The 27546-nt window shown below is 36.3% G+C and overlaps 3 protein-coding genes across 3 annotated transcripts; 1 reads left to right on the plus strand and 2 right to left on the minus strand.

Annotated features, from left to right (window-relative positions):
* The first annotated feature begins 914 nt into the window (after positions 1 to 914).
* Positions 915 to 7989, plus strand: LOC131934666 (uncharacterized). The gene is made up of 3 exons (XM_059290750.1): positions 915 to 1530; positions 6774 to 7062; positions 7953 to 7989. Exons 1-3 carry the CDS (start codon positions 915 to 917, stop codon positions 7987 to 7989), a joined length of 942 nt encoding a protein of 313 aa, XP_059146733.1.
* A 4899-nt stretch (positions 7990 to 12888) lies between these two features.
* On the minus strand, positions 12889 to 13926 carry LOC131934675 (ultraviolet-sensitive opsin-like). Its single transcript, XM_059290762.1, has one exon. The coding sequence runs from the start codon at positions 13924 to 13926 to the stop codon at positions 12889 to 12891; it is 1038 nt and encodes a 345-aa protein (XP_059146745.1).
* A 2327-nt stretch (positions 13927 to 16253) lies between these two features.
* LOC131934960 (putative tricarboxylate transport protein, mitochondrial) lies at positions 16254 to 26980 on the minus strand. Its single transcript, XM_059291236.1, has 7 exons — positions 26757 to 26980; positions 21443 to 21653; positions 20705 to 20790; positions 20413 to 20550; positions 19734 to 19954; positions 19332 to 19405; positions 16254 to 18909 (listed from the first exon to the last, which is right to left on the minus strand). Exons 1-7 carry the CDS (start codon positions 26884 to 26886, stop codon positions 18798 to 18800), a joined length of 972 nt encoding a protein of 323 aa, XP_059147219.1. The 5' UTR covers positions 26887 to 26980; the 3' UTR covers positions 16254 to 18797.
* Positions 26981 to 27546: the final 566 nt, after the last annotated feature.

Raw genomic sequence — 27546 nt, forward strand, 5'->3', positions numbered from 1 at the left:
AATTTGTTTATCTTTTAGCCCGATATACAGCAACTGGCTTTAATAAAGTTTTTGCGTGTAAAATAACGTAATAACTTGTAAAAACTAATGTTGTAGTTATAACGCTACTTAAAATATTCGACATGAAATTGTCGCACAATTTGTTTTAGGTTTAAACTAAAAAGTTAAATTGATTTTCCAGGCGTCGAGGCGTCACGAGCTAGATGATAGCTTTCAATATTTGTGTTTGAAGATTTTTTCAGTTTTTTAATGTAGCGGTAATTACACGGATGGGCAGAAAGGATGTGGGATCTTTGAAATGTTTTTAAACTTGCACTCATCTGACTTCAAATTTTGTAGCTTTATCTGGCATACAGTAGATCTCAATGATGTTTTGATCTTGCCGTTGTACGAGTGTTTAAACTGGGCGGTTTTATTTCATAAAAATTTAGTAAATAACTGTTTAGGCATGACGACATTTAAACTTGCGGCTCTTTAATCATCGTCCGTTAACGCGTTTAATTTTGACGCTTTATTTTGTTGTTAAAGTAGTTCAAACGGTGCATGTTGCACAAGATAATTATAAGAGCGCTGAAACTAGATTACAGGCCAAAGGAACTGCCAACAGTTTACGAATACGGCGCTGTAATTAACAAAGTTCACATATGAAACTAAGACGCATCCAACTGAATACATAAAAAAAATAACATATAATAGATTAAACAAAAATTGAGACTTTATACGCTGAAATTTGTAAAAGGAAATTGTAGAGAGTAATTGAAGAATTTATTCAAACATATAAACCTATGCGAGAGTTGGAAACAAAACAACAAAACGAGATTTTCTTTAATCAAATGATTTAGCCTAGTCTGTTGAATATTTCGAAAAGTGTGTACACTGCAGTATAAAACCAGAAGCTTATAATATAATCTATGATGACAACAAACTCTGACTTAACTGGTGATTCTGATTGGATGATGGGGGATCCTATCAGCGACGATGTTTTAAAAATTGTGATGTTTGTTAACTATGGCGTCATCGTCGGCGTCATTAGCTCAACGGGAGTCATTTTCAATCTTGTCAACATCGCTGTCTTTTTAAAACAAGGGTTTAGGGATCCTATTAATATCTCTCTGGTCGGGTTGGCCGTGGCTGATACCGGAGGGTTGGTGTGTCTGATATGGATGAGCCTGTGCTACAACCCTCTGGTGGTTGACAGCCTAGAGCGGTTGGACCTGGTTGGCATTCAGCACATCACAGCCGGCTGGCCTCACGTCTGCTTCACGCGGATCACCGGCTGGCTGACCGTCTTCATCACGTTCGAGAGGTACCTGTGCATCGCTTTCCCGCTCAAGGTCAAGGCCATCCTCACCCCGCGGCGAACGGTCATCGTCGTGGTCTTGACCTTTTCTACCATCCTCGCGTCTGCTGTCCCAGTGTACGTGGCTATCCACATCGATGCCGTGTTCAACTTCAAAGCCAACCAGACAACGTTCACGATTGTTTACATACACGGCGGACAAAACCTGGAAAACGCTTCCATGTTTTTGAGTATTTTCTTCCAAATGACGTCATTCGTGCTTGTCTCTTTGTTCACCGCAGGTTTAGTTTACAAAATGCGTGAAAAAACAAAATGGCGACACAATGCATCGTCTGCAAAAAGTAACGATTCTATGTTAGGAAGAGACAAAAAAGTAGTCAGAATGATCATTTCTATATCCGCTATTTTTATAATCATATTCATACCCGTGATTATTTTATTGGTATCGATGCTATGTGAGAAAGAGTTCGCCGTGGGCAAAAAATACCAAAATTTGTTTCTTTTCTGCGGGACATTTGTTTTTAATTTACAGGCCATCAACTCAAGCTCCAACATTTTTGTTTACCTCAAAATGAGTTCAAAATACAGAATAGTTTTCATGCACATGTTTTGTTGGTCTAAAAGGAAATTTATCAATTTAAATAAATAAAGTACTAGTAACAGATAGCATTTAATGACAAGTTTCAAATCAGTTTTTCGGAAATGTGTTTTGAAGACGTCATTTGTTTTTGTGTCGTATTGACCTACCTACTTGAACTAGACTTCAGAGACTAGACCTATACCAGAAAAACAGTCTTGGATAGAATAGATTATCGTATTTTTTATCATTAAAAAACCGCTTGTCTGTAATGATACGTTTCATTCTAATAAAGAAATAAAACAACACTTTTATTAAGACGTTTTGTGGAAATAGAACACTGTAATTTTTTTCTATTTAAAATAAAGTTTGTATTTCAGTCGTAATTTAATTCTGTTATTTGTTACTTTGGGCCGGTAAAAAAAACAAGGATGAGGCTTTTCGGTGGGTACCTGACTCACGTTAGAGAAAGTAAAGGCGTCAAGGTATAGCACTTACCGCCCTTGTGGAGCATAGCAACACAACCACCCTTCTCCATCGTACATGATTTTGAGCAATTCCTCCAAGATGGGTCCATGACATTCAGGCTCTTTGAGCTAGACCTTTATTATATAAAAACTAAAAAAAAATCAGTGAAAAATATAATAAAATGCTTGCAAAAAGCTATTTTAAAAAGTATTTTTTTTCGATCGTTGTTTTACTAGCTCGTCTTACAAGACGGTGATGTTGGAGTTTTTCATCTTTTCACGTTCGTGTCCCAAACACATGCGGCAGATGAAGTAGAGTTCATCTGTTTCTATGACCTCGGCATACAGATTTCGTTCCCATTACGTGAGCCAGGAACCCATCAGAGCTTCGTGGACTCAGGGACGTCACGGTATTGGAGCTACAGGTACACAAAATAACAAGAACAGTGTGATCGAGCTAACATGAAAGTTTCCAGTTCCAGATCCGTAGTTCCTGAATCAACCACACCCTAAAATCTACAGATTGCCTAAAAACCCAATCTGGGCAACGGAACAACAGTCGTTGCGGGTCTTTAGTCCTCTTTCTAATAGAATCAGCGGCTAGAAACTACCCGCGAAGTAAAAACAATTTTTTTGTGCGTCTCAATAGTGTACGTGCGGTAGAATGACATTCAATTTATTCATGGCTCTGTACATCGTGTTCCATTGTTGCCAGTTGGTCTGTTTGTGGCGATGTGTAAATTAATAAATTATCCAATTTTAATAAGTTGACAAATATTTATCTGGCACTTCAGTTCCTTAAGGGAAATAACCAAAAACAGAACAAGCCAAGAAGAGTTGCGGGGTTATCTCAATAACATAATTATGGCAGCACTGTTATCAGTGTCATTACCATAGCAACACGGTTCTCAATAACATAACCATAGCAACACTGTTCTCAATGACATAACCATAGCAACACTGTTCTCAATGACATAACTATAGCAACACTGTTCTCAATGACATAACTGTAGCAACACTGTTCTCAATGACATAATTACAGCAACACTGCTCTCAATGACATAACTATGGCGACACTGTTCTCAATGACATAACTATAGCAACACTGTTCTCAATGACATAACTAGAGCAACACTGTTCTCAATGACATAACTATGGCAACACTGTTCTCAATGACATTACTATAGCAACACTGTTCTCAATGACATAACTATAGCAACACTGTTCTCAATGACATAACTATAGCAACACTGTTCTCAATGGCATAACTATAGCAACACTGTTCTCAATGACGTAACCATAGCAACACTGTTCTCAATGACTTGACCATAACCAGATTTTCCGAATAATCTGACAAAGACAGACTCTGTAGAGCCGAAATAAGTCCTTACGATGTATGTTGTGTCTTGTGATTTTCATATGAAACTGACTGTAGTCGAAATAAATCCTTGCGGGGTATGTTGTGTCTTATGGTGTCCATATAAAACCCAAATAAAAATCCTTACGATGTGTGTTGTATCTTATGGTGTCCATATAAAACCGAAATAAAAATCCTTAAGATCTATGTTGTGTCTTATGGTGTCCATATAAAACCGAAATAAAAATCCTTAAGATCTATGTTGTGTCTTATGGTGTCCATATGAAAATGACTGAAAATACAATCCTTACGATGTAGGTTGTGTCTCGAGTGCTGTCAAGATCTCGACCACAAAAGTAGTGCTATTAAAACCTGACTTGAGTTTACTGTCCCCTGAAAATAAAATCAAGAAAGAAAACTAGACGACGCGCTATTGAGCACTCTGCAAATATTTTATACACTTTTTTCTGATTTATTAAATTTGATATAATACAGTATACTTATACTTATACGTAAAATTTTGTCAACATAACTAAAATGCACTCAAGTTATAGTTCACAGACAAAGAGGCACACACACAAGCAGACAAAGTTGCAAACTAAGTTTTCCGACTCAGGGAGGCGTAAAAAGTCGAGATTTATGAAAATCTCGTTTTCGATTTTTTACACGGCTACAATACTTTCTTTAATATAGAATCTACTTCGTATAGAAGAAAGTAAAAAAAAAAGCAAATAAATCATTAATGAAATGTCGTGCCATAATTGTAGTTTTAATTAAATAAAATGTGATCGATTGTTATTGTCAATATTTACTGAAAAACGGATCATTAATTTGGATTAGGGGACATTAAAAACAATCCCCGTATACAATTTCAACAAAATCAGATATCTTTAATAAACCTCCGATTGAAAATAATCCGGTTACATTAATTATGTTGTTAGTTGTGTGCCCAGAGTTGGCACGAAAATACGAAATCGAACTAGTGTAAACAACATAATTGGCTGCGCGTTCTTTTTTTAAACACGTTTACTGTCGCGTACATTGACTGGTAAATGATAGCAAGGTTAATTAGAAAATTGGTTATATTCTAGAGTTATTTAATTACACATAACAACTGTGCCTCTGGCGGATATATATACTTTCTCGTATACGAAGTATAGAGGAAGTATTGTAATCGTGCAAAAAATTGAAATCGGAATTTTCACAAATCTCGACGTTTTTTTCTAAGTCGGAAAAACATAGTTTTGCAATTTTGTCCGTATGTCTGTGTGTATGTGTGTGTGTATGTCTGTGAAAACAATAACTTGAGTATCGTTACAGCTAGGTTGATGAAATTTCATATAAGTATCATATCAAATTTGTAGTTCTGTATCAACTTTTGAGCGATTTCCGCTAACCTAAAGCGGGACTTATTCTACTTCCAATTTTTCAAAAGCCTTTAACTTCAGTACTGTCTTTGATAGATACATGAAATTTCTCTTGTAAGTAAAAGATCTAATTCTCTGCCTTCTTTCGAATTTTCAGAAATTTCCAGTGACCGAAAGTAGTAATTTACGCTATTTCCGATTTCTCAAAAAGTGCATATGAATTTATAAAATACTAATATTCCTCACTATTATACAGATATTGTTTGCCGTTCACTTGGTGCGCAATTCTTTTTTCTACGAGATTCTATTCTATTTTTATAAGTTTAAGTAATTCAAAATCGATTAAAAATCATGTCTATATCCCAAAGTTGCCATCCCCCGTAGTGTTATATTAGAATATTCGAGAAAGAATTTTTTTAAAGTAGTCGTATTATGGTTACATTTTAAAAAATCAATTGCCTTGCACGGGTTCGGTCGACCTGAACTGTTTCATTAGGCAATTAGCCGAGCTAAAGGTAAACGTTCTGAACGTGATCTGCGATTTCGTTTCGATTATTAAATCACGTTAACTATCCGTTCTCTTCCAATAAATCACATTTGATTGGCCCATTGATAGAATACATTGTGTGCTACATGTAAACAAAGAACGTGACAAATTATTAACAATTTAAAAAAAAATTAAACGCTTATTTAATTTTTAAAAAAATTGGTTTAGGTAATTTAAAAATAGCGAATAAAGATATAAAAGTTTTCTAGCTCGTTGATGCAGGTAATATTTCAGCATAGATCCAGTGGAAGATTGTTTTTAAAACTTGACATCGAATTTTGGAGTGTTCTGTAAACTCAATTTTTAGTAGACCCTATATTTCCGCTGTCATCAGCCACTGCTTTTCTATTTTCTGTTTCTCTTCTTGTCTGGTTTTCTGCGTTTGTCTATTTTTATAATGAGCAACATTGTGTGGTTTTAAAATTACTTTTTTGTTTCAAATTATTAGCAGATATTTAGCAGGACAGCAATAATTCAACCACAGGCATGCGAAACAAATTCTCGATTATTTTTTTTTTTTAAGAAGCCGAAAATATTTTAGTTTCCATTGAAGAAATTTTAAATTAATGCTGCTAATACAGATAATAGAAAATTGTCAGCCTGATTGTTAATTAAATAACATATTAATAACAAAACAAAATGCGAAGCGAATACGCATCATTAGCAGCATGCACGATATAACGCAACTAGGCTTCATTCCTCTTCTTCGTTCTTAAGTGCCGTATTGGAGGTGATATGCGTCAAGATGTTACACGCCTGCTGATTCCGTCTTCGGCCTGCTTTTCTCTCTAGATTTGCTTCCGTTAGTCGTTGTACCCGTTTCGGGGTGTCTTTTCTTAGTAGGAACTGGCCTTACCTAAGCCGGGGTCCGAACTCTGGACTTTTGGAATTAGATATCATCAGCTCTCCCACGCCCGACCGCGGCGTCCCCTAGGCTATTTTTTAATTAACACTTTACAATGGAGATTGGTTATATTCCATGATGCATTTAATCAAATTTGTCAATGATATTTATTGATTAGCAACGTCTACATATTCATACAACTAAAACCATCGCCCATGCGTCAACTCTAAACTCGGGACTAGCGCTAATCAACAAAAAAAGCTATTTGATAAAAGAAATGGCCACGCTAGTAATCGTTTGATTTATTATTTCAGGAGGTTACCCCTGCGAGTATCGAATACATTTCTGCTCAACAGAAATGATGGAGTCGTCTGCAAAAGTGGACGTGAACGAGACGGCGTACGTGACGTCAGCAGGAAGTGACCCGATCAGCGATGACCTGTTACACCTGGTCATGTTCATCAACTACGGCGTCATCGTCGGCGTCATCAGCTCTATCGGCGTCGCGCTAAACATCATCAACATCGTCGTCTTTACAAAACAGGGGTTCAAAGACGCTATCAACATCCCCCTGGTCGGGTTGGCTGTGGCTGACACCGGAGGGTTGGTGTGTTTGATGTGGATGAGCCTGTGCTACAACCCTTCCGTGGTCAACCGTTTTCAGCAACTGGACTTCATCGGCATACAACACATCACAGCGGGCTGGCCCCATATCTGTTTCACGCGAATCACCGGATGGGTGACCGTTTTCATCACCTTTGAGAGATACCTTTGCATCGCTTTCCCGCTTCGTGTCAAAGCTATACTCACACCACAACGAACTTTAATTATTTTGCTGTTTATTTTCGCCGTCATTGTAGCTAGTGTTGTTCCCGTGTACGTAGCGATTCACATCGATCAGGTTTTTAATTCAAAGATCAACGGTTCCATTTTTACTATAGTCTATAGATCCGACGGCGTACCGCTGGAGAATTTCTCAATATACTGCAGCGCTTTCCTTCAACTTACGTCCTTTGTCTTTGTCATTTTATTCACCGCGGGATTAGTTTACAAAATAACGGCAAAATCAAAATGGCGTCAGTCGACTTCTTCTAGTGTAACGAATGACAACATTACAAACCGCGACCGGAAAGCTGTACGAATGGTTATTTTAATCTCGTCCATATTTATTATCAGTTTCATACCGGTGATTGTTTGTTTGTTGGCCATGCTATTTATACACGGTTTCAATGTAGGTCAGGAGTACCAAAATTTGTTTCTTTTTTTTGGGACATTTGTTTTTAATTTAGAGGCCATCAACTCAAGTTCGAATATTTTTGTTTATCTTAAAATGAGTTCAAAGTTCAGAGAAGTTTTTATGGACATGTTCAGGTTAAACAAACGTCTAAAAGTTTAAAATGATTTTCACAGATAAAAAAAGTTGTTTACGAAAATGACTCCTTGTAGTTCTGTTACGTACTCTATGTGACAATTTATGGGGCTATTTGTTCCAGGGTGAAAGACCGACAGGCTATCATTGATCACATTTGACAAGTTGGGGGGGGGGGGGGGTGATTCCAAACTGAGTCCGGAGTTTCTTTCAGATATCTCTCCCCGAACACGTCTACCGTCACCCACCCCCTCCCGGAGAAAAAATGTCTGAAAGAAACACTGATTGAGACCATGAGATTATCATTCTGTCAGATCACAGGACACAATATTTTAGACTGCGAAAACATAACAGCTTTTATTTCACTACTGTGGCTGTTGTAATTCAATGGCTAATGGTTAGAGGATGACAGATGGAGGGGTTATCTTTAGGGTTTGATAGGTGGAGGGGATATCTTTAGGGTTTGATAGGTGGAGGGGATATCTTTAGGGTTTGATAGGTGGAGGGGATATCTTTAGGGTTTGATAGGTGGAGCGGATATCTTTAGGGTTTGATAGGTGGAGGGGTTATCTTTAGGGTTTGGTAGGTGGAGGGGTTATCTTTAGGGTTTGATAGGTGGAGGGGATATCTTTAGGGTTTGATAGGTGGAGGGGATATCTTTAGGGTTTGATAGGTGGAGGGGATATCTTTAGGGTTTGATAGGTGGAGGGGATATCTTTAGGGTTTGATAGGTGGAGGGGATATCTTTAGGGTTTGATAGGTGGAGGGGATATCTTTAGGGTTTGATAGGTGGAGGGGATATCTTTAGGGTTTGATAGGTGGAGGGGTTATCTTTAGGGTTTGGTAGGTGGAGGGGTTATCTTTAGGGTTTGATAGGTGGAGGGGTTATCTTTAGGGTTTGATAGGTGGAGGGGTTATCTTTAGGGTTTGATAGGTGGAGGGTATATCTTTAGGGTTTGATAGGTGGAGGGGATATCTTTAGGGTTTGATAGGTGGAGGGGTTATCTTTAGGGTTTGGTAGGTGGAGGGGTTATCTTTAGGGTTTGATAGGTGGAGGGGTTATCTTTAGGGTTTGATAGGTGGAGGGGTTATCTTTAGGGTTTGAACTCGAGACTTTCGGGTTAGCAGTGATGAGCTCTACCATCCGACCACGACGTCTCCAAAATATATAAGGGTAGGATAGCAGTGTCAGACATAGAGTTTCTTCCAGGCATCTCTTCGGGGGTGGGGGGAACTGAGATGTAGGCCTACAGATAAATGTAAATTTCACGCACAGTGAACACGTATGCACTTCTTTATTTTTGATGTACAAACTTCAGGTTAAATGATATGTGGTGTTATGTTAGTGGTGAGACCATTTGTGGTGGTCATGTGTGGTGAGACAATTTGTGGCGATATGCTGGTGGTGAGACCATTTGTGGTGATATGCTGGTGGTGAGACCATTTGTGTTGATATGCTGGTGGTGAGACCATTTGTGGTGGTGATATTTTTAGAAATATAAATACGTGTATAAACATACTTGCGATCATAATTCTTTTAATGATTTTTTTTAATGTCGTAAAATAGATGAACCATTTCCTAATTGATTATCCCTAACGCACTGGATAATCCCTAACGCACTGAAGGACTCCTAAACTACTGCATGATCAAAAGAATACCGAATGATCCCAATAAACTGAATGATCCAAATAAACTGAATGATCCCTATAAATACTATAAACCGAATAATCCCTATAAACTGAATGACCCATAAAATAGTGCATGATCAAAAGCATACTGAAGGATCCCTATAAACCGAATGATCCCTAAACTCCTTAATGATCCCTACCCTACTGAATCATGATTCAAGACTTAGTGAATGATCCCGAGCAGCCTGAATGACTCCTTACGTTACAGAATTATCCCTAACTTACTGAATGATCCCCAAAAAAAGAATGATCCCTTCTACACTGAATAATCCCTACCCTACTGAATGACCCTAAGCTCGTTATGTCTGGCTGTAAAGGTCCGCATAGTTGTTAATGTTAAAACAATGGAATGCCCAATATTAAATAACTGACAAGAATGAGATTGAAAAACATCGCTAAGCATTTATTTGAAGTAAAGATGTCAATAGACACAACTGCACACACCGTTTAATACCTTCTAAAGCACATACCATCCAATCAGATAATTTTACATATAACAATCAAGAATTTTAAAATTTAAATGAAATAAAACTACCATGACTACATTCACATCCATGAAGAAAATCACCTGCACACAAATAGAACCAAATATTTTAAATATGACAAAACCATTCGAAGACCACAGGGGTTAAACCACAGTTGTCACAGTTTTCTACTTTCGAGAAAAGTGAGATTTTGTGTATGAGATCCTTTGCTGTCCCATTGTGGTATGAGTTTAAAATCCTAAATATTGAGGGGATCGTGATTCGTGGGGCTTTTACGTTTTAATATTTTCATACTTGATTCATATACACTAGTACTACATAAATATGGCACTAACTCAAAACATTAAAAAATTGGACATTTGTGGTTTATCCCGTGTGGTCTTCATTCATAAAGCTATCATAGAAAAAAAAAAGCTACACAAAAAGACAACATTCAGTAACAGTGAACTTATTTTAAAATAATTCAAATCTCCATTATCTACCGTAACGAAGTGAATGAGGCACCGGGTTAAGATGGAGTGGTCTGATTCACAATCAATATTCACTTCATTTTTATAAAAATTACGACGTGAATTGATTGCTGGCTCGATGTTTTCAAGTAGATCGATACAACCCAATGTTCGTTGTTTGAGGCTTTCCTTAACGATGTGTGAGTCTACTTTATAACCTTTGATTTATATCGATATTGATGTCCATTACAAGAAATGCTTATCGCAACTTTATATGTCTTTTACACAATTTTAAGATCCATTCAGGGATTTGTTATTTATGACGGTTTATTTATATCGTCATCAATGCGTAAATGCATGGCTTATAACATTTTAATTATTCGCCCAGATGTGTCGTTTACTGCAATTCTATTTTTGTCTATGCAGCTTTATATATTTATGTCTACACAGGGTCGGCGTGGTCGAGTCGGTAAAGCTCATGGTTGCTAAACCGAAAAGTCTCGAGTTCGAACCCTCGGGCATTTGAGGCTCGTTAGCTGGGAACAGCCACTCTTCTAGGAGAGACAACTCCAAAACCAGACAACTGCTGTCTTGTAGTTTGTTCTTGGTTGTACAAAGGCTATCGAAGCAGCAAACCAAAAGGAAAAGCAGGCTGAAATCGGAGTCAATGGCCTCAATGGCGCATAACCAGTTGACACGTAATCCTTAATTGTGATGGAGGCGTGGTCGAGTCGGCAGAAGCTAATGGTTGATAAATTCGAAAAAGTCTCGAGTTAAACCTCTGGCTCGATCCCTTCCAACACTAAAAATTAAAAACGAAGAAGAAGAATGTCTACATAAAGTGATCTGAAATGGTTTTCTATATAGGCCTACATCATTGTTTTGTAGGCCTACACATCTAAGCTTAAAACAATTTTCTTTAATCATCGCCATATAATTTAGTCTTTTGTTGTAAAGTAATGTTCCCTTTCAAACCTGACGGTCTATGGGGCAAGTGAAGTAGAGTTCACTTGTTTCTGTAACCTCGGCATATGCCTAGCCGTCTTTACTTACCCTGGACTTACATGTTCTTGTTTTTTTTTTTTAATTTGTAAACCTTTGTTCATAAAAAAAAAAAAAAAAAAAAAAACTAGAGTTCTTCCGTATTTTATGGAATTTCATGTAACGAATGTTAAAACAATAAGAATCGTTATTGATTGTTGAAAATGCAAAAAAACGGTCATAATAAAATACTTAAAAAAAACTTTTTAAAAAACCACGTTTTTCTTGTGGACTAAAAAGTAGAAAATAAATTTTCATACATTTGATGACAAAAAACGTGGGTACGTTCACCATCAAATTTCCCGACCCATCTGCCCGACCCACGTTTTTTGTCATCAAATGTATGAAAATTTATTTTCTACTTTTTAGTCCACAAGAAAAACGTGGTTTTTTAAAAAGTTTTTTTTAAGTATTTTATTTTCTCCTTTTTAGTCCGTTGCTACACATGAAAAACGTGGTTTTTAAAAAGTTTTTTATATAGTTTATTTTCTACTTTATCTATTGACTTGATTAAGTATGACTTAACTAAGTGTTTTTAAATACACGGACTAAAAAAATCTTGAGCGACCGATACGCTTTAAACAGAGAAAGGGTGTAATTTACGTTGCTGGCGTGGAGATCTACTCACGAATCACGTGATCAAATCTCCCATAAACAAACAAATAAACGCGAAGCTGAGTTAAGGAAAAACGTGTTTATGTGTATTTTAGCATGCCCAGCATACCAACCGTGTCACCGTTAACAATGTGTTACCGTGTCCGTTCTCCTTTTTAGTCCGTTGCTACACATAAAAAACGTGTTTTTTTTTAAAGTTTTTTTTAAGTATTTTATTTTCTCCTTTTTAGTCCGTTGCTACACATGAAAAACGTGTTTTTTAAAAAAGTGTTTATAATTACACGGACTAAAAATCTTGAGCGACCAGGATTCGAACCTGGGTTGTCGCGGCCACAACGCGAAGTACTAACCACTATACGTTCACGGCCAGCGCGCTCACATCGATTGGGGCCGAAGTAACTGTGTCTATAGGCCTCCAGTCTTGTCGGTATCTTTAGAAATCATGTCCTCAATTTTATGGTCCTTGGGGCGTAATTAAATTAAGCTAATTACGGTCACTAATTGCTAGTTTTTATGATTGCATCTGAAATTGTTAGGCGAAAGTAGCATGCATGCCAAATTTCAGGTCTCTAGAGCAATCAGAAGTGGGCTAATTTTCGATGTCAATTTTAACAACAAACATCCAAACAAACAAACAAACGCGAAGCTGAGTTAAGAAAAACGTGTTAAAAAGAATCCCATGTTTTTTTTTTTTTTTTTAAATCCTATTTACCCCGTTTATATATATTTTTTAAAACAACAGTTTTTTCTTAAATTATTTAGAATCCCGCAGTAGGATACATCATTGTTTCTTGACGTTGCAAAACATGGACATGAACACGTCCTTGAACTTGCTGCTCATCTTCAGGTAGACGAAGATGTTGGCGCTGGAGTTGATGGCCTGCAGATTGAAGACAAAAGTCCCGCAGAGAAGGAACAGGTTCTGATACCTCCCTCCCACGATAAAGTCTGCAACGGACAACATGGCGAGCATATGTATGACCACGGGGGTGAAGCTGAGGATAAATATCCCTGAGATAAATATCACCATCCTGACGACTTTTCTATCCCGCGAGGATACGGCCTCGTTCTGGTTAGCCGAAGACGTAGCGATCCGCCATTTTGATTTCTGAGTTATTTTTACGACAAGCCCTGTTGTCAACATAGCGACTAAGACAAAGGAAGAAAGCTGTAAAAATGTACTGCAGTACAGTGAGAATTTTTCCAAGCTGACGCCATCTTGAATATAAACGATAGTGAAGAGTGTTCGGTTATATTTAGAGCTGAAGACACGGTCGATGTATATGGCGATGTAAACGGGGACGACGGTTAAAATTAAAACGATAAAAATCACGACGACGATGATGGCGGTGCGCCGCGGGGTGAGGATAGCCTTGACCTTGAGCGGGAAGGCGATACACAGGTACCTCTCGAACGTGATGAAGACGGTCAGCCAGCCGGTGATCCGCGTGAAGCAGACGTGAGGCCAGCCGGCTGTGATGTGCTGAATGCCAACCAGGTCCAACCGCTCTAGGCTGCCAACCACCAGAGGGTTGTAGCACAGGCTCATCCATATCAGACACACCAACCCTCCGGTATCAGCCACAGCCAACCCGACCAGAGGGATATTAATAGGATCCTTAAACCCCTGTTTTAAAAAGACAGCGATGTTGATGATATTAAGAACGACCCCGGTGACGCTAATGACCCCAATCAAAAAAGCGTAATTAACGATTGTCACTGTTTTCAGCATACCATCGCTAACTGGGTCAAATGAGCCAATGTCGAGATAACTTACATCCACTTTGGGGAGGTCCTTTTGTCCTTCTACAGTACTCATCGTCTGCGAGCTGAATAAAAACATTGTCAATCTATTCTAATCGACAACCCAAAATGTTTTGACTAACTTTGTAAAAGTACGCACACATCTTTTTATAGTCAACTGGAAATATATAAACAGAACTTAATTCCGATTGATTTAACAAAAATCTACCAAAATGGACCCAGTGTTTTTGCTAGTCAAATAAACGAAATCCCCCTTGATATTTTTAGAACTATTGATTCAATACTTTGAATAATGATGACTGATCTATTATCAAATATTTAAAAAAAGAATTGTTGAAATTAAAAACTTGGACGGTAAAATATTTAATTTATCTCTGGTGTAGGGTGCTCGCGAGTTAAATTAAATGTTCAACAATTAGCTCACGATATCGGGGAGTTTTATTTCTCGTGCACTGAAGCCATTTTAGCGGGGTTTAATTAAATTACACGCCATTAACTACTGTCCTTAATTTTTCTGTAATTGAAGATGATTATTTTTTTTTCTTTTATTGTAAGGTGTCAAAGGGCGGAGGAGATGGAATGGTACAGCAAAGTAACGTACGCATTTTAATTATAGAATTAAGATCTTGGAGAATGGGGGGGGGGGGGGGGGGAGGAGGAGGGGGGTGTGGAAGGGGGGAGGAGGTAGATAAGTAAAAAGGGTGTCGAAATCTTTAAATATATTTGATTAGATTAAATTAGTAGGCAATTAGATGTACAAATTACGGGTGACCTAATTAAAACAATCACTGCACTAGAGTGCTTTTATAAAAAAATTACAGCACTCAGTTCACCAAGCATTGCACTCAAGGTGTCATTCGGTAAATTTAAACAGGCACGTGGATTAAATTAATTGCAATCATCATTATAAAGTGCAGATGGAGGGAAGGGGAAGAAAAAAAGGGGAGATTATTTGAGATGAAATTATGACCGCTTGATTATCTACTTTCATTCGCGGGTTTTGATGACGTGGCTGTTGAGATGAAAATGAATTATAACAGTTCTTCCGCCTAGGCCTATTTTAATTTATATCGTTGGTGTTGGTGTAGAGATCACTTCAAAAGTTGTATTTCACGTTTTTTTTTCTATACTTAAAGACGTTGGATGTTTCCGAAACATGAAGTTTTCGTGCGAAAAATATATAGAATTCGCTTTGAATAAACTCTCTTGTTCATGTACATCCGTATTTTTATAAAAAATTGATAAAAAAAAACGTTTTAATAACAAGCTTTTATGTAATACATACACTAAAAAGTAGAAAATAAATTATACACTACTATTTAAATAACTATAAAGAAAAGCGTGGGTCTCTTCCTAAATATTAGTAAGGGTATCCAATAGATACAAAAGTGACCCACGCTTTTCTTTATAGTAATTTAAATAGTCAAATTTAATGTCATAATGCATTGTTTTCATGTCTTGACCCACGTACCAATTACGAACCGTATCTGTCAGAAGTGTCCGAATTTTCGCTCCGGCGTTTCGATCTAGACAGACTGACGACAGAGGAAGTGAGTTAAATAAAAGCTTGTAAAAAAATTATTTTAGACAAACTGGTCCATATGACCACCCTTTTCACCCCACCCCCTCCCACTGATGCAAAGAGAGTAGGGGCAGATTGTCTATCTAGTTTTTCAAACGTGCAATGAGTTGTGTCATCTTTCTTCAGCCAACACGCGATCTCAGTCTCAACATTTGCTGTAGCTGAATCCAGAATATTTGATTTCCGGTCTGCCTTTAGCGACTGCCTGCCGACTGTCCTCCCTCCATAAAAAGGCTTTTATTACAAGTTTTATGACTGGGAATTTTTTTTTTATAAGAGCCCACATCAATAAATCAAAAGTATTTTTTTGGAAAGAAGAAGGGATGATGTGAATAAAGCAGAAATAAAAGCTGTTGTCACCGACAAACAACGGAATATGGGGATTTCAACATTGGAGAAGAGTTGTAAAATTGTTTTTTTAAATTGGTAGACGTAATGAGAAAACCTACCACACGGCCCCCCAATTCGTTGTCAGTTTTAATCAGAACCTACTACTGTGAGACCACTTAAAACTGTTAATTACTGTTTGCTGCACTCAAAAGGGAACATATTCACCTTGTATTTTTGCAAGCAATAAAGTTGCTGGATGATTTTTTAAATTAAATAAATGCAAACAACGGACTAACCCCCAGGAAAAAACGGTGCCATAGTAATACTGTAATAGCCTTATTAGTTTTATTAGTGTTTTTTTAAAAAACAATTTATTGGTAATCCTCCATTTTATCATATCCATTCCTTGTACCTGTACATTTAAAAGTGTTTTACAGCATCTGTTTTGTACAAACCAAAGCGAAGAGATGTTTTTGTATTTAGTTTAATGAAACCATAGAGAAAATATCCACGTAAAAAAGATGTAAAGTAAACATTAATTTGTCTAAACAATGACATCAACATGAACTCTAAATTAACAAAGAGGCAATGACTCTACTTATACATACACGCTGCTAGGCTAGAACTACACACACACACACACACACTGCTATGCTGTAACCACACAAACTTCTATTCTCTAACTACACACACGCCTATGCTATAACTAGATATTGCTAGGCAATAACCACACACATGCCTAGGCAATAACCCCACATAAAGACTGCTAGGTAAAACCACACCCCAAACTAGGCTATAATCCCACATTCTACAACAATAGATGTACCTAAAACACTTCAGCTCACCTAATATAAATTTATACATACAATTTTACTCTAGAATTTCATCATACAAACTAGTTTTAAAAAAAAATTGAATAAACTTATCACAGAAAAAACCCAGTAGAATAAGATAGAACTTGACTTTTTAAAATGTCTAAGAGACAATTTCCAGAGTTATTTTTATAATAATTATATGTGCAAAAAATGTTTCAAAAACTGAACACAAATCAACCCAGTTCTGAATGTGATAAAAATTTAAACAGTATTATACTGACATTTTCATCAAATGCCTGCATCAAACATCAACTTTTCAAACACATAAATCAAATTTAGATAACATAAGAAGATACATGAGATACAAGTATATAAGTGTCTACATACAGGAATGCACATCAAGTGTTGCAGTAGTGTTTCCTCACTTGGATAACTTACATAGCGCAAAATTTCATATTTATATTGTTGTCGGAAAATATGCCCATAAATATTATAATAGTATATATGAATCAACTAATAAACTTATGAAATTTAATGTTGAGTATATCTAAATGTAAAATTGCAATTTAGCATGGAATGGAATAAGATATTATTTTGAAGCTGCATTTACATAGTTTTGAGATGAACACAAAATTTGATTACAATGAATATCTTTGGATCAAGTAAAATGGAAAAAAAAAATATTTGAAATTAAAAACTCGAAGAATTTGTATGTAGTTTTGTCAAATTATGTGCAAACATAAATTTTTAAAATTAAAATAAATATAATGAAAATGTAAAACTATTCGACAAAAACAAATCATGAAAGAAATAATACCATTCACTGCTGTTACAAAAACACAGAAGACATAAATAATACCAGACACCATCAACAATACTGAACCTGAGTGTGGTTGAGCTATTACAAGCTGGTATCAACATTGGTTTCCTACAAAAATAATATAACACAGCCTCTAGAACATAAAATATCATCTAGCAATAAGAACTATTGAAATAAGCTCATGTTTGATTTTACATTCAAAATATATGAAATAACAAAAACATTCTGAGTAAAAACAATCTTTCGACATTTAAATAAAATAACACATTAAATCCCCATGAGTGATTGAAACAATTGTGCAAGATTATTTTTTGGTAAAACTATGGCAGTTGTATTCTGACTTGAACAAAATACTAAATGTTCACCAGTTGAATTAACCTCTGATTAAATACAAGTCCAGCCCCAACATGAAACATGCAGCAAACTTGGTGGATGGAAGCACAACCTTAAGACTGGTGATAGTAAATGGTAGGGAAATAGAATCTTTTAAATTCTGATCACTAAAGTTAGAGGTGGTGAAATTGAACCTTTCAAACTCTGATGCATAATATAATCGTAATGGTAATGAAATGGAATCTTAAACTCTGATAAAGTTAAACATGAAAAAAAAAAAATCTAAAAGAATGAACAATAATGTATGTATTATGATTGCAACATCTTATAGATCCAACATGTGCCCTCATAAAGATCTCAACAAACCCTGACACCTCAAATAAACTTCCTCAAAAATTAGTTTGGAATATGTAAAGTATTTGTAAACACACAAAAATCTGTTGACGTACTAAAATGAGATTGTTCACAGATAAACTTTTCAATGGTTTGTCATTATGTAAATCTCAACACTAGAGACCTTCACAAACAACACAATCTTATTATGCAAATATAACATTATTGGCACAACTATTAGGATTTAACCCTCCCCCCTGCTCAAGTACACAACTAAAGAGACCTTTTAGTTTAAAATGTTCATAAGTAAGTCAAAGTGGGTCTTTTTAACTTATTTGTTGTTTGTTTTTTATATTAATATTGCTTGAACTTATTGAAACAATTTTTTAACGACTGAACTGATTAAACAGTTCTATATATTGTGGAATAAATTATGCAAATAAAATCCTTATTGTATGTGGCGCTGTTCTAATATTTAAACTAACATGTTAAAATAATGCTTTAAATATTTGTTTTAAATACGAACTCTACATTTACAAATGGTCACAAGTAACTGTTATTTCTAGTAATTTTCAAAACAACAACTACAATTGGTAATGTTGGTTGATCTTCCAGATCTTGTTGATACAGAATGTGAAACCCTTACCCCATCTAAACAGCGCAAGTCAAACCTTAACAGTAATTCTAATTCCAGCAGGTGCCGCAGGTGAGGTCTACGTCTTCCAGACCTTGTTAAAGTAGAACATGAAGTTGTCATAGATCATGAACGTTATGGCCACATCCAGTGTCACTCTACTCAAGCGTGGAACTGTACCTTTGTAAAATCTGAAAGGAATTTTTGGAAACCTTAAATCACAGCTTACTTGAACTTTGAACCTACAGAGCCCATTTATAAAAAAAATACTGTCTGTAGATAAGGATTACTTTATTGACTTATTAGGACTGCTGTGAATTGTGTCAGTGAAATAAGTAGCTTATCAGTTATCTATTTTTTATAAATAAAGTAGCTTATGGCACAGTGACCTAAGGTTAATCCAGGTCGTTAACCAGAAAAAATAGTTTTTTTAATTATATCAAGGTGCATTGACTAAGTAGCATCATTTTTTTAAAGTTATGGCTTATGCACTAATGGAGCTTCACCAAATCATGGTTTTAAATAACTGGTTTAGGAAGTTAGCCTAAAAATTTAAAACAATTTTGTATAAAGACTTTACTGACAAGCATCCAAAAAGAAGGTATGTACTTACGCTCTGGGACCTTCATGTTTCCAAATCTGAACAGCACAGTCCCATGTGTTTTTATATTTATGAGCCTCCAGACCCTGTTCATACAGAAAAAACATTTGTCATTTTTATATTAAGTTTAAAATGTCATATGGTAAACATATCATTGCTTATATGTACACAATTTCAAATTTTACTATAAAAATAAATCTAATTGCTAGTTGTTTAGTAATGACATATTGCTATAGCTTGTATTTTTTATAGTAATATTTCAACTCCAAGACTAACCCTAAGGTTTTTAAGTTTATCACTGATGCTGTTTCGTGTAGGGCTAAGGGATTAACAGCTACAAGTTCAATAAACATCATCTAACGGTAAAGAGATGTACAATCACAGTATGGAAACATATGACTTAAGAGACTCTACCTGCATCCTAGTCTTGACCACATCTACAGGTGTGTTGCCGTAGACAGATGCCGTTCCAGCTATAGCACCAAAAAGTCCAGTGACCAGTGTGGGCACCTTCATTTGTTTGTCGTCTCCCCTGTACCAGTCCTTCAAGGTCTCCATCACAAAGAATCTGATGGCTTGATTTGTACCTTGTTTAATCATTGTGGCCGTTACACCTTGATAGCAGCCTCGCAGTCCTAGAAAAATAAAACACCCACAATGCATTTTATTTTCAATTCATAAAACAATGTTTTTGTAATCAAGGTATACATTTTTATCTCTATATAACAATATTTACATACATACATACACAAATAATATACATCTCTAAATATATCCATTTTTATAAAAAAAGTTCCCTTTACAAACGTGACGGTCTATAGGGCAAGTGAAGTAGAGTTCACTTATTTCTGTGACCTCGGTATATGAAGAGATAGTGTGGTCAGCACTATGCCCCGCTGCCTTTACTTTGTCAGAGTTGGGTGGACTCAGGGACGGTCTACTGACTTGAACCCAGATTCGAACTCGAGACTTACGGGTTAGCAGTCCAGCTTTCTACCGCTAGACCACTCCGTCCTTATATCCTTGTATAAACAATAAAATATTGGGAGGGGGGAAGTAATAAAACAAAGTTTAAAAATTAAAGCAAGCTAACCTTGTTCCCGGACAATACACCTGACCCCATGAAAAAATCCTTTGAAGCGTGGCTTGGCTGATGTCTGGTCATTGATAAATTTCACTTTAATTGTTTCCATAGGGGTGACAGCAAACACGGCTTCAGAAATACCAGCACCTGTGGGAACAGTTATTTCCCCTTGTCAAGCATGAAAAATTCACCTCTTGCTTGAGTGGCCAAGGTTAGAAAAAGTTGTAGATGTATTTGTATAAAGGAAATATAAACAGTAACACAATGTAATATAAGTTATGTACTAAAGTGACAGACTCACCTAAACCACATATCAACCTTTGATGGCCATTTAATGTACCATTAGCACCAACCATCTGTTTTTTAAATTCTTCAAATGAACCAAACCTAGAATAAATTAAAAGGTTAGGATGTTAAAAAAAAAAAACAAGCTATTTATATACAACGAGCCGACCCACGGCGTATCATACGCTGCTATTTAGTTGTTTTATTTTCTACTTTTCAGTAATTCATAATTTGTGAATTCGACAATGAAAATATTTGCTTTAAAACACTATTAGTAGCTCGTTAAGGATGATAACCCCCCTCCTTTCCCCAACCCCACACCTCTTCCGTGAAAGTAATCTCTTAGTTACATCCCCTAAGTTTAAAATTGTTTCAAACTAAATTATATGCCACTAATAGCCGTCACTAAACCCGGCTCTACGATTGCAAACATTTAGCGTGAACCCCAGCTCACCAGACCATGTAGGGGTGGGGGTGGTAGGGAGCGCGCTTACAGCTTGGTGTTTTCTATCGTCTCCAAGAAGAGAATTTATATATAGACAAGTGTAGATGATGAGAATGAATAGACAAATCCCACCACTTCCATGACAATTTAAGGAACAATATGTCAGAGATAGAGAGTAAAAAAATGTTTTTCTTTTAAAATTTGGACTATTATTTTCTTCTGGTGGGATATATTTGAATTCAATAGTGCTACAATAATCACTTATGTAGCATGAGAAACACATTTCAAAGCTAGTCAAACACAACGTACCTAACAGCTGACTTAGGTATGGACCCATAGAGTAGCACACTGAGGCCCCTGTAGAGTCCCCGCACCCCATACTCCTTCACTGTTAGCTTGACACAATCAATGGGACCTTTGTATCTTTTTTGTGCTCCAGATTTTTCATCTAGCTGCAGCTGGGTTTTCACATATTCTGTTGGGAAGGTGATACAGATCTCTAGACCCCCTGTGATGGCACCTGAAAGTAAATTACATTTATTGTTAGATACAGATCTCTAAAGCCCTGTGATGGCACCTGAAAGTAAATCACATTTATTGTTAGATACAGATCTCTAGACCCCCTGTGATGGCACCTGAAAGTAAATCACATTTATTGTTAGATACAGATCTCTAGACCCCCTGTGATGGCACCTGAAAGTAAATCACATTTATTGTTAGATACAGATCTCTAGACCCCCTGTGATGGCACCTGAAAGTAAATCACATTTATTGTTAGATACAGATCTCTAGAGCCCCTGTGATGGCACCTGAAAGTTGATCACATTTATTGTTAGATACAGATCTCTAGACCCCCTGTGATGGCACCTGAAAGTAAATCACATTTATTGTTAGATACAGATCACAACCAGAATTCCTTGCGTACACCTCCCCAATGATTACATCAGCTGAAACTTAATTGTTAGCTACATATGCAAAAGACCCTGTTGTAGCACCTGAAAGTACGTCATAGATACAAATCTCCAGACCCCTATGGAACCTCAGTCTCTGATCACATTTATAGTATGAATGTGTGTGTGTGGGTGGAGGGGAGTGTAGAACAAGTAACAAACACAGATACAAGCCACATACATCTTCATCTACAAAAACAGCATTTTTTATCACTCTTTTAACAGTTAAATTCAATTTCATGGAAAAGCATTTTAACTGTACCAATAATGCAATTTCACCACTCACTCAAAACAAGTCTGCTTAGATAAGCCGAATTGAATTTATATTATAATCAGATTATAAGATCGATGAAAAAAGGATAAGGCTTAAAGTTAAAGAATGTTTTACTATAAACACTTTTGAGTAGACTACTAAGCAGCTTTAAAAAAAACCACAGTCTTCTTATATCGACAGAGCAATTGTCCAGATAATTATAGTGGTAGGGATTTTTTCAAGTGGGCCTCACACGCAAAGGATGTTTACGATGGCCAGAGCTATTTTTAGTGACTCAAGGTTTATTTTTAACCTGGTCAGACATTTACGCTACAGGAGTGGTCAAAAAAAAATAATTTTGAAATGTATCGAAGGGACGAAAATCTGTTAAAAAACTAAAATTGTACATGATAAAAAGGTCAAGGTCAAGTTAGCGTGACGCAGCCTAAAGAAAGGCTTAGTGGGCAGCGTGTTGTGTACAAACATGAAACTGTTTACAATTTCTCCCGGTCTATTTGCACAGCTGCGTCAAATCAATCGCCTCAAACATCTTTCGTAATGCCATTTTTTCCACCGATTTCAGCCACACAATAGCCAACATAGGAAACAATATTTAACATGTTGGCTGTCGAGTTGTAGAAGATTAAAAAAAAAACAACCGCGCCGACTATCGAGCTGACGGCGTGGACGTCTGCTGATTCGTTTGTTGTGTGTAGAAAGGTCATTCACCGGTCGCGGAAGCCGCGGAACTACTCAACGAAAACAAACAGTGGCTGAATGCTGTACACATTGGGTTAGATCTAGACTACAACTCTCGATTTTAAATAATACAGCAACAAATACCGCACACCACTGCTTTAAAAGTTATATATATATATATATATATATATATATATATATATATATATATATATATATATATATATATATATATATATATATATATATATATATATATTAGATCAAAATAAAGAGAAATTGTGGCAGGGAAGAGCAATTCTATAAAAGAAAAAAAAAAAACGTCGGCACAAAAAATACGTCAAGCCATTCCGTAACAGACATAGCTGATTTATTTATAAGCGTCGTCCCATCATGTACAGATTCCCTTACTTTACTTTAACCAGTATCATTCATCACGCTAGGTCAAGGTATTGCTTTATTAATGCAATACGCACACACATTCATTACCGAGATTTTAAACGCTAGTTTACTTAGTATGGGGTTTTAAAGTATTTTTCTTGTTCAAAAACGAGTTTAAGAACAGCAATAATATTACAGTTATTAAACTCGTTTTAGTAATATTATTATTAATTTTTTTTTTAAATATGGGGTGTCGAAAAAATCAGCGGTGTAAGGTTACTGTAATCAAAATGTGACCATCACACCACTTGTGCCCCACCATCAAAAACATCCAACGGCCATGACCGTGTTTACATGGCCAACCTTACTTAACTGTCCTTAGCTTCATCCCACATCGCCGAACGGGTCATGTCATAACCTTAAACAACAAACCCCAACAGCTTCAAACGCTGTTTATTGACTCTACAGACCGCGTGGTGTCTTAAAATAGAACACGGCACATGTGCTGACATGCATAAACAGACCGGGACACTGTATCGTTTGACTTGGTGACGACGGGTTAGCTTTGAGAAGAGATCTAAATGTTCAGTTTCTCAGTTGTAGCGTGATACAATGGTTAACACGGGACAAAAATGCTTCCTCCTTAAGTACATTAAACGTTAATATAGCTCAGCAGCTACAGGACATCCTTGTTTTAACTATTGGGCCTAAGACGTTTTGAAATGCAAACTAAAACATTTTCTTCCACACTCGAATCATAACAGCCAAGATAAGAGAACCAATGAGGTGGGAAGAAAGGGGTGTGAATGGTCGCTTTGGTTACAATATGTATAGGTGGGGCGTTGGGCTGACACACCATATATCATGATGATCTACATACTTGATTCTATGACTAGCACAGCACACTAACGGTGCTTCAAGTTGATATCTACCAACTTGTATTCTTTTTTAAAATATGGGGGGGGGGGGGGGGAGAGGTGTTATAAAGAGAAGAGATTGAATATGGCTGTATTTTTATAACCAGATGCAATCTTCTGAATCAGTGACTCCTTTGACCAATGTCTTTTTAGAGCAGGTTTCTATGTAGGTAGACCATGACACAAGCATCAACCATTAAAATATGACCTTCACAGATCCTGGTCTACAAAAACATCCTGATCTCTTATATACTGTAAGATTCTTAGAAAGAAAAAAAATATATTCACACAAGAACAAAGATTACTGAACCATGAAAGAAACAGCTTTAAATAGGACACTAGGGTGCACTGTCAGGTTGCAAGGTATGTGGAGTAACTAAACAATAGACTGCAATTACATGCTTGAAAGTTAAAAACAACAAGTCCATCCAATATAATAGCTGAGTTGGCATTTTCATACTGTTAATGGTAGCTTATGATAGATCCCATTTCTGGCACTAGTGTTATACAATTTTAACAAAATAATTTATTTAAACTTTTTTTTAAACACCAATGAGAGCACCTAGATGAATCAGTATTGAAATAGATCATAAGAATATGGTAACAGAAATTTTTCAGATTTCCCATAAAATAAGCACCTGCTAAAATAGATGCCACAATAAGGTGACCATGTATGCTCTTGACAACTTGAAGCTATACCAATGCACAAACCCTTGATACCAACATGTTTTTAAAATAGGTAAAATTCTGTAACTTCTGCAAGAATACTTATCTTAATATGCTTTGAAAATATATCTCATGTGGTAATATTTTTAAGCTCTACATGATGATAAACAAATTTAAGAAGCTACTTTGGTACTTTATTTGTCAAAAGTGAAGTAAAAACTATTTTAATCCATACAAATGAAGCTGTGAAACTAGACAAAAATATAGATCTGTTTTCTTTAAAAAAATATTTCAATGTAAAGTACAGGAACAGATAAAAATAAAAACATCCTTATCATTTTGATACTTATCAAAGTTCAACTAAAGTTCAAAGATTAGGTCTACACAAAGACTAGACTCAAGAGGGTGAAGATATCAGCCTATTATTAAGTGGTGTTTGTATTGCTAACCTGGTTTTAACACTGATGCTGAGAGAAAAAGTCGTAATTTGAGACCTAAATCAGTATGTAGTAAATTTGAGTAAATGCCTGTCAGACATTCTCAGTATAGCCAGGTAGTCCCCAACAAAAATTAAACAATGATTGCAACTTTAATTACAAATGCATCACTGTTTGAACTGTAGCCAAAAGCAAAATCAACTGCCATATGTAGAATTTCTTGACTCTACACTCTACAGTCTTAACCCCAAATCAAGGTCAACAATTAACTAGTTGCAATGTAAACTATAAATCTGTACAGTATGACAAGTAACTCAACTTAAACTCTGCTAAATAAAAAATGCTTTAATACCAATTAATGGGTCTACATGATTCTATATACTTTTCAATTACATTACTAAGAAGTTGTGGATCTACTTAGATTACTAAATTAGCATAGCTAACTATAACTAACAATTATTGGCCTAACCGACTGAAATGAGATTGTTTATATTATTGTTTAGCGTTTATATTCATCTCAATGCAGCGAGCCCGCCAGTTGGTTGAGGCCAGGCTGGGGGGGGGGGGGGGGGGCGTTCTGACCGGGATTCAAAGGGACAACTCGAAATATCATCCTAATTGACCTAATAGGCTTTAGATCTATGGTCCTTACAAATATTTTTTTAAAGGTTATCTATTGTTTTGAGATTGTAAAATAATCCGAAGCTAGTAGGCCCTCTGCCTCTAATGCTAATATGAAAGAAAGATGACCTATTAGGGCCTAATTAATAATTATCTAGATTTGTGATTTAGATCTTCTAGTCACTAGTCTGATCTAGGTTAGTCAGTGGGACTCTTGACACTCTTGGCCCCTTGGGAGAGCCTTGGCTTAGTTTACTTAAGTCTACTGACTCTGAGACTCCTGCGAGTCTACTGAGTAAGAGTCTGCTACTCAGTCTACTCATCACTCATTGACACTCATCTTAAAATGAAGTGAACTAATAAAAAATAGATTTTAATTTTAATACTAGATCTAGATCTAGACTAGATCTACTTTAAAACTTTTTAATAGTAGTAGTAGTAGTAGATCTAGTAGTAGTCTACTTTACTTTAATACTTAGACTTGAGTGTAGTCTAGATCTAGATCTAGAATAGATCTAGTGAAGTCTACTTCTACTACTAACTAAACTAAGCCTCTCCATATGCTTAAACTTTAACACTACAGCCTTAAATTTTTAGGACCTCTGACTGACTACTCTGAACTCTGAGCCAACTTTCAGTACTCATCAGTTATTTTCAAAACAAAACAAAACAAAATAAATTAAAATTAAATGAACTAACCTGCAATAATTCCTTTTAAGGTTTTACTTTTAGAAGACGAAGCTTGCACCGCATGCTGACCAGACGCTGCCATTAAATGCACATGGGGACGGTGGAAAGGGTTGCGAAAATTATCTGAATTACGATCCATTTTCTTAGAACTTTGTAAACAAGCAGCAAAACAGATCAAGCTCTGTAGGATATCATCTCGCCGGTACAAATCTTCCGATTATCAGGCCAGTCGTTTGCCGAGTGTTTACAACGCCCTCTATACACGTGTTTTGGAGGTCAAAGTGCAACATTTCAACAAAATATAGGTCAACACAGCAAACTAGAAAAGACGTGTAATTAATATATTCAGTGTATATTTCAGATTTTTCTCTGGGGGGGGGGGGGGGGGGGGGGGGGGGGGGGGGGGCGGACTAAATTTTCCGAGGGGGGGGGGTTGCGGACACTGGTAAAAGTATATCATTTCTATATAAATTCTATTTCGCATGCAATACACGAATGAGCGGGGAAAAAGTTACAAGAAAATAATTCATATAAATAAAAAAAAATACAATTTTTGCTAGGCCATAAAAGTCACAGAAAATACTTGTTATAAAAAGGAAAAAAAAATATCGGAGAAAAGTCACAAGACAGACAGACGGACATACAAGCGCACAAACATGCTGCTTTCCTGGGACCCAGGAGTATTTTAATCAATTCCTATTACAATTTATTAAAACAGTTTTCTAAAACCCGAAATAACGTCTAAAATTAGATTTCTAACATGGCTTTTTATAATGCAAAAGTGTGACGTCTCACCATC

Source organism: Physella acuta, unplaced genomic scaffold, assembly GCF_028476545.2.
Source record: "Physella acuta isolate Inbredline_101_S28 unplaced genomic scaffold, ASM2847654v3 ptg000012l, whole genome shotgun sequence".
NCBI classification, from domain to species: domain Eukaryota; kingdom Metazoa; phylum Mollusca; class Gastropoda; family Physidae; genus Physella; species Physella acuta.

Bases quoted from the DNA above. Each gene is read 5' to 3' on its own strand.
- LOC131934675 (XM_059290762.1), bottom strand. From the start codon at position 13,926: ATGAGTACTGTAGAAGGACAAAAGGACCTCCCCAAAGTGGATGTAAGT.
- LOC131934960 (XM_059291236.1), bottom strand. From the start codon at position 26,886: ATGGATCGTAATTCAGATAATTTTCGCAACCCTTTCCACCGTCCCCAT. The intron at 19,406-19,733 runs GTAGAGTCTCTT...CTGTATGAACAG, and splicing joins TGGTCAAGACTAGGATGCAG to GGTCTGGAGGCTCATAAATA. The intron at 18,910-19,331 runs GTAAGTACATAC...AATTCCTTTCAG, and splicing joins AAACATGAAGGTCCCAGAGC to ATTTTACAAAGGTACAGTTC.
- LOC131934666 (XM_059290750.1), top strand. From the start codon at position 915: ATGACAACAAACTCTGACTTAACTGGTGATTCTGATTGGATGATGGGG. The intron at 1,531-6,773 runs GTATTTTCTTCC...TTATTATTTCAG, and splicing joins AAACGCTTCCATGTTTTTGA to GAGGTTACCCCTGCGAGTAT. The intron at 7,063-7,952 runs GTTGGTGTGTTT...TATTTGTTCCAG, and splicing joins GCTGTGGCTGACACCGGAGG to GGTGAAAGACCGACAGGCTA.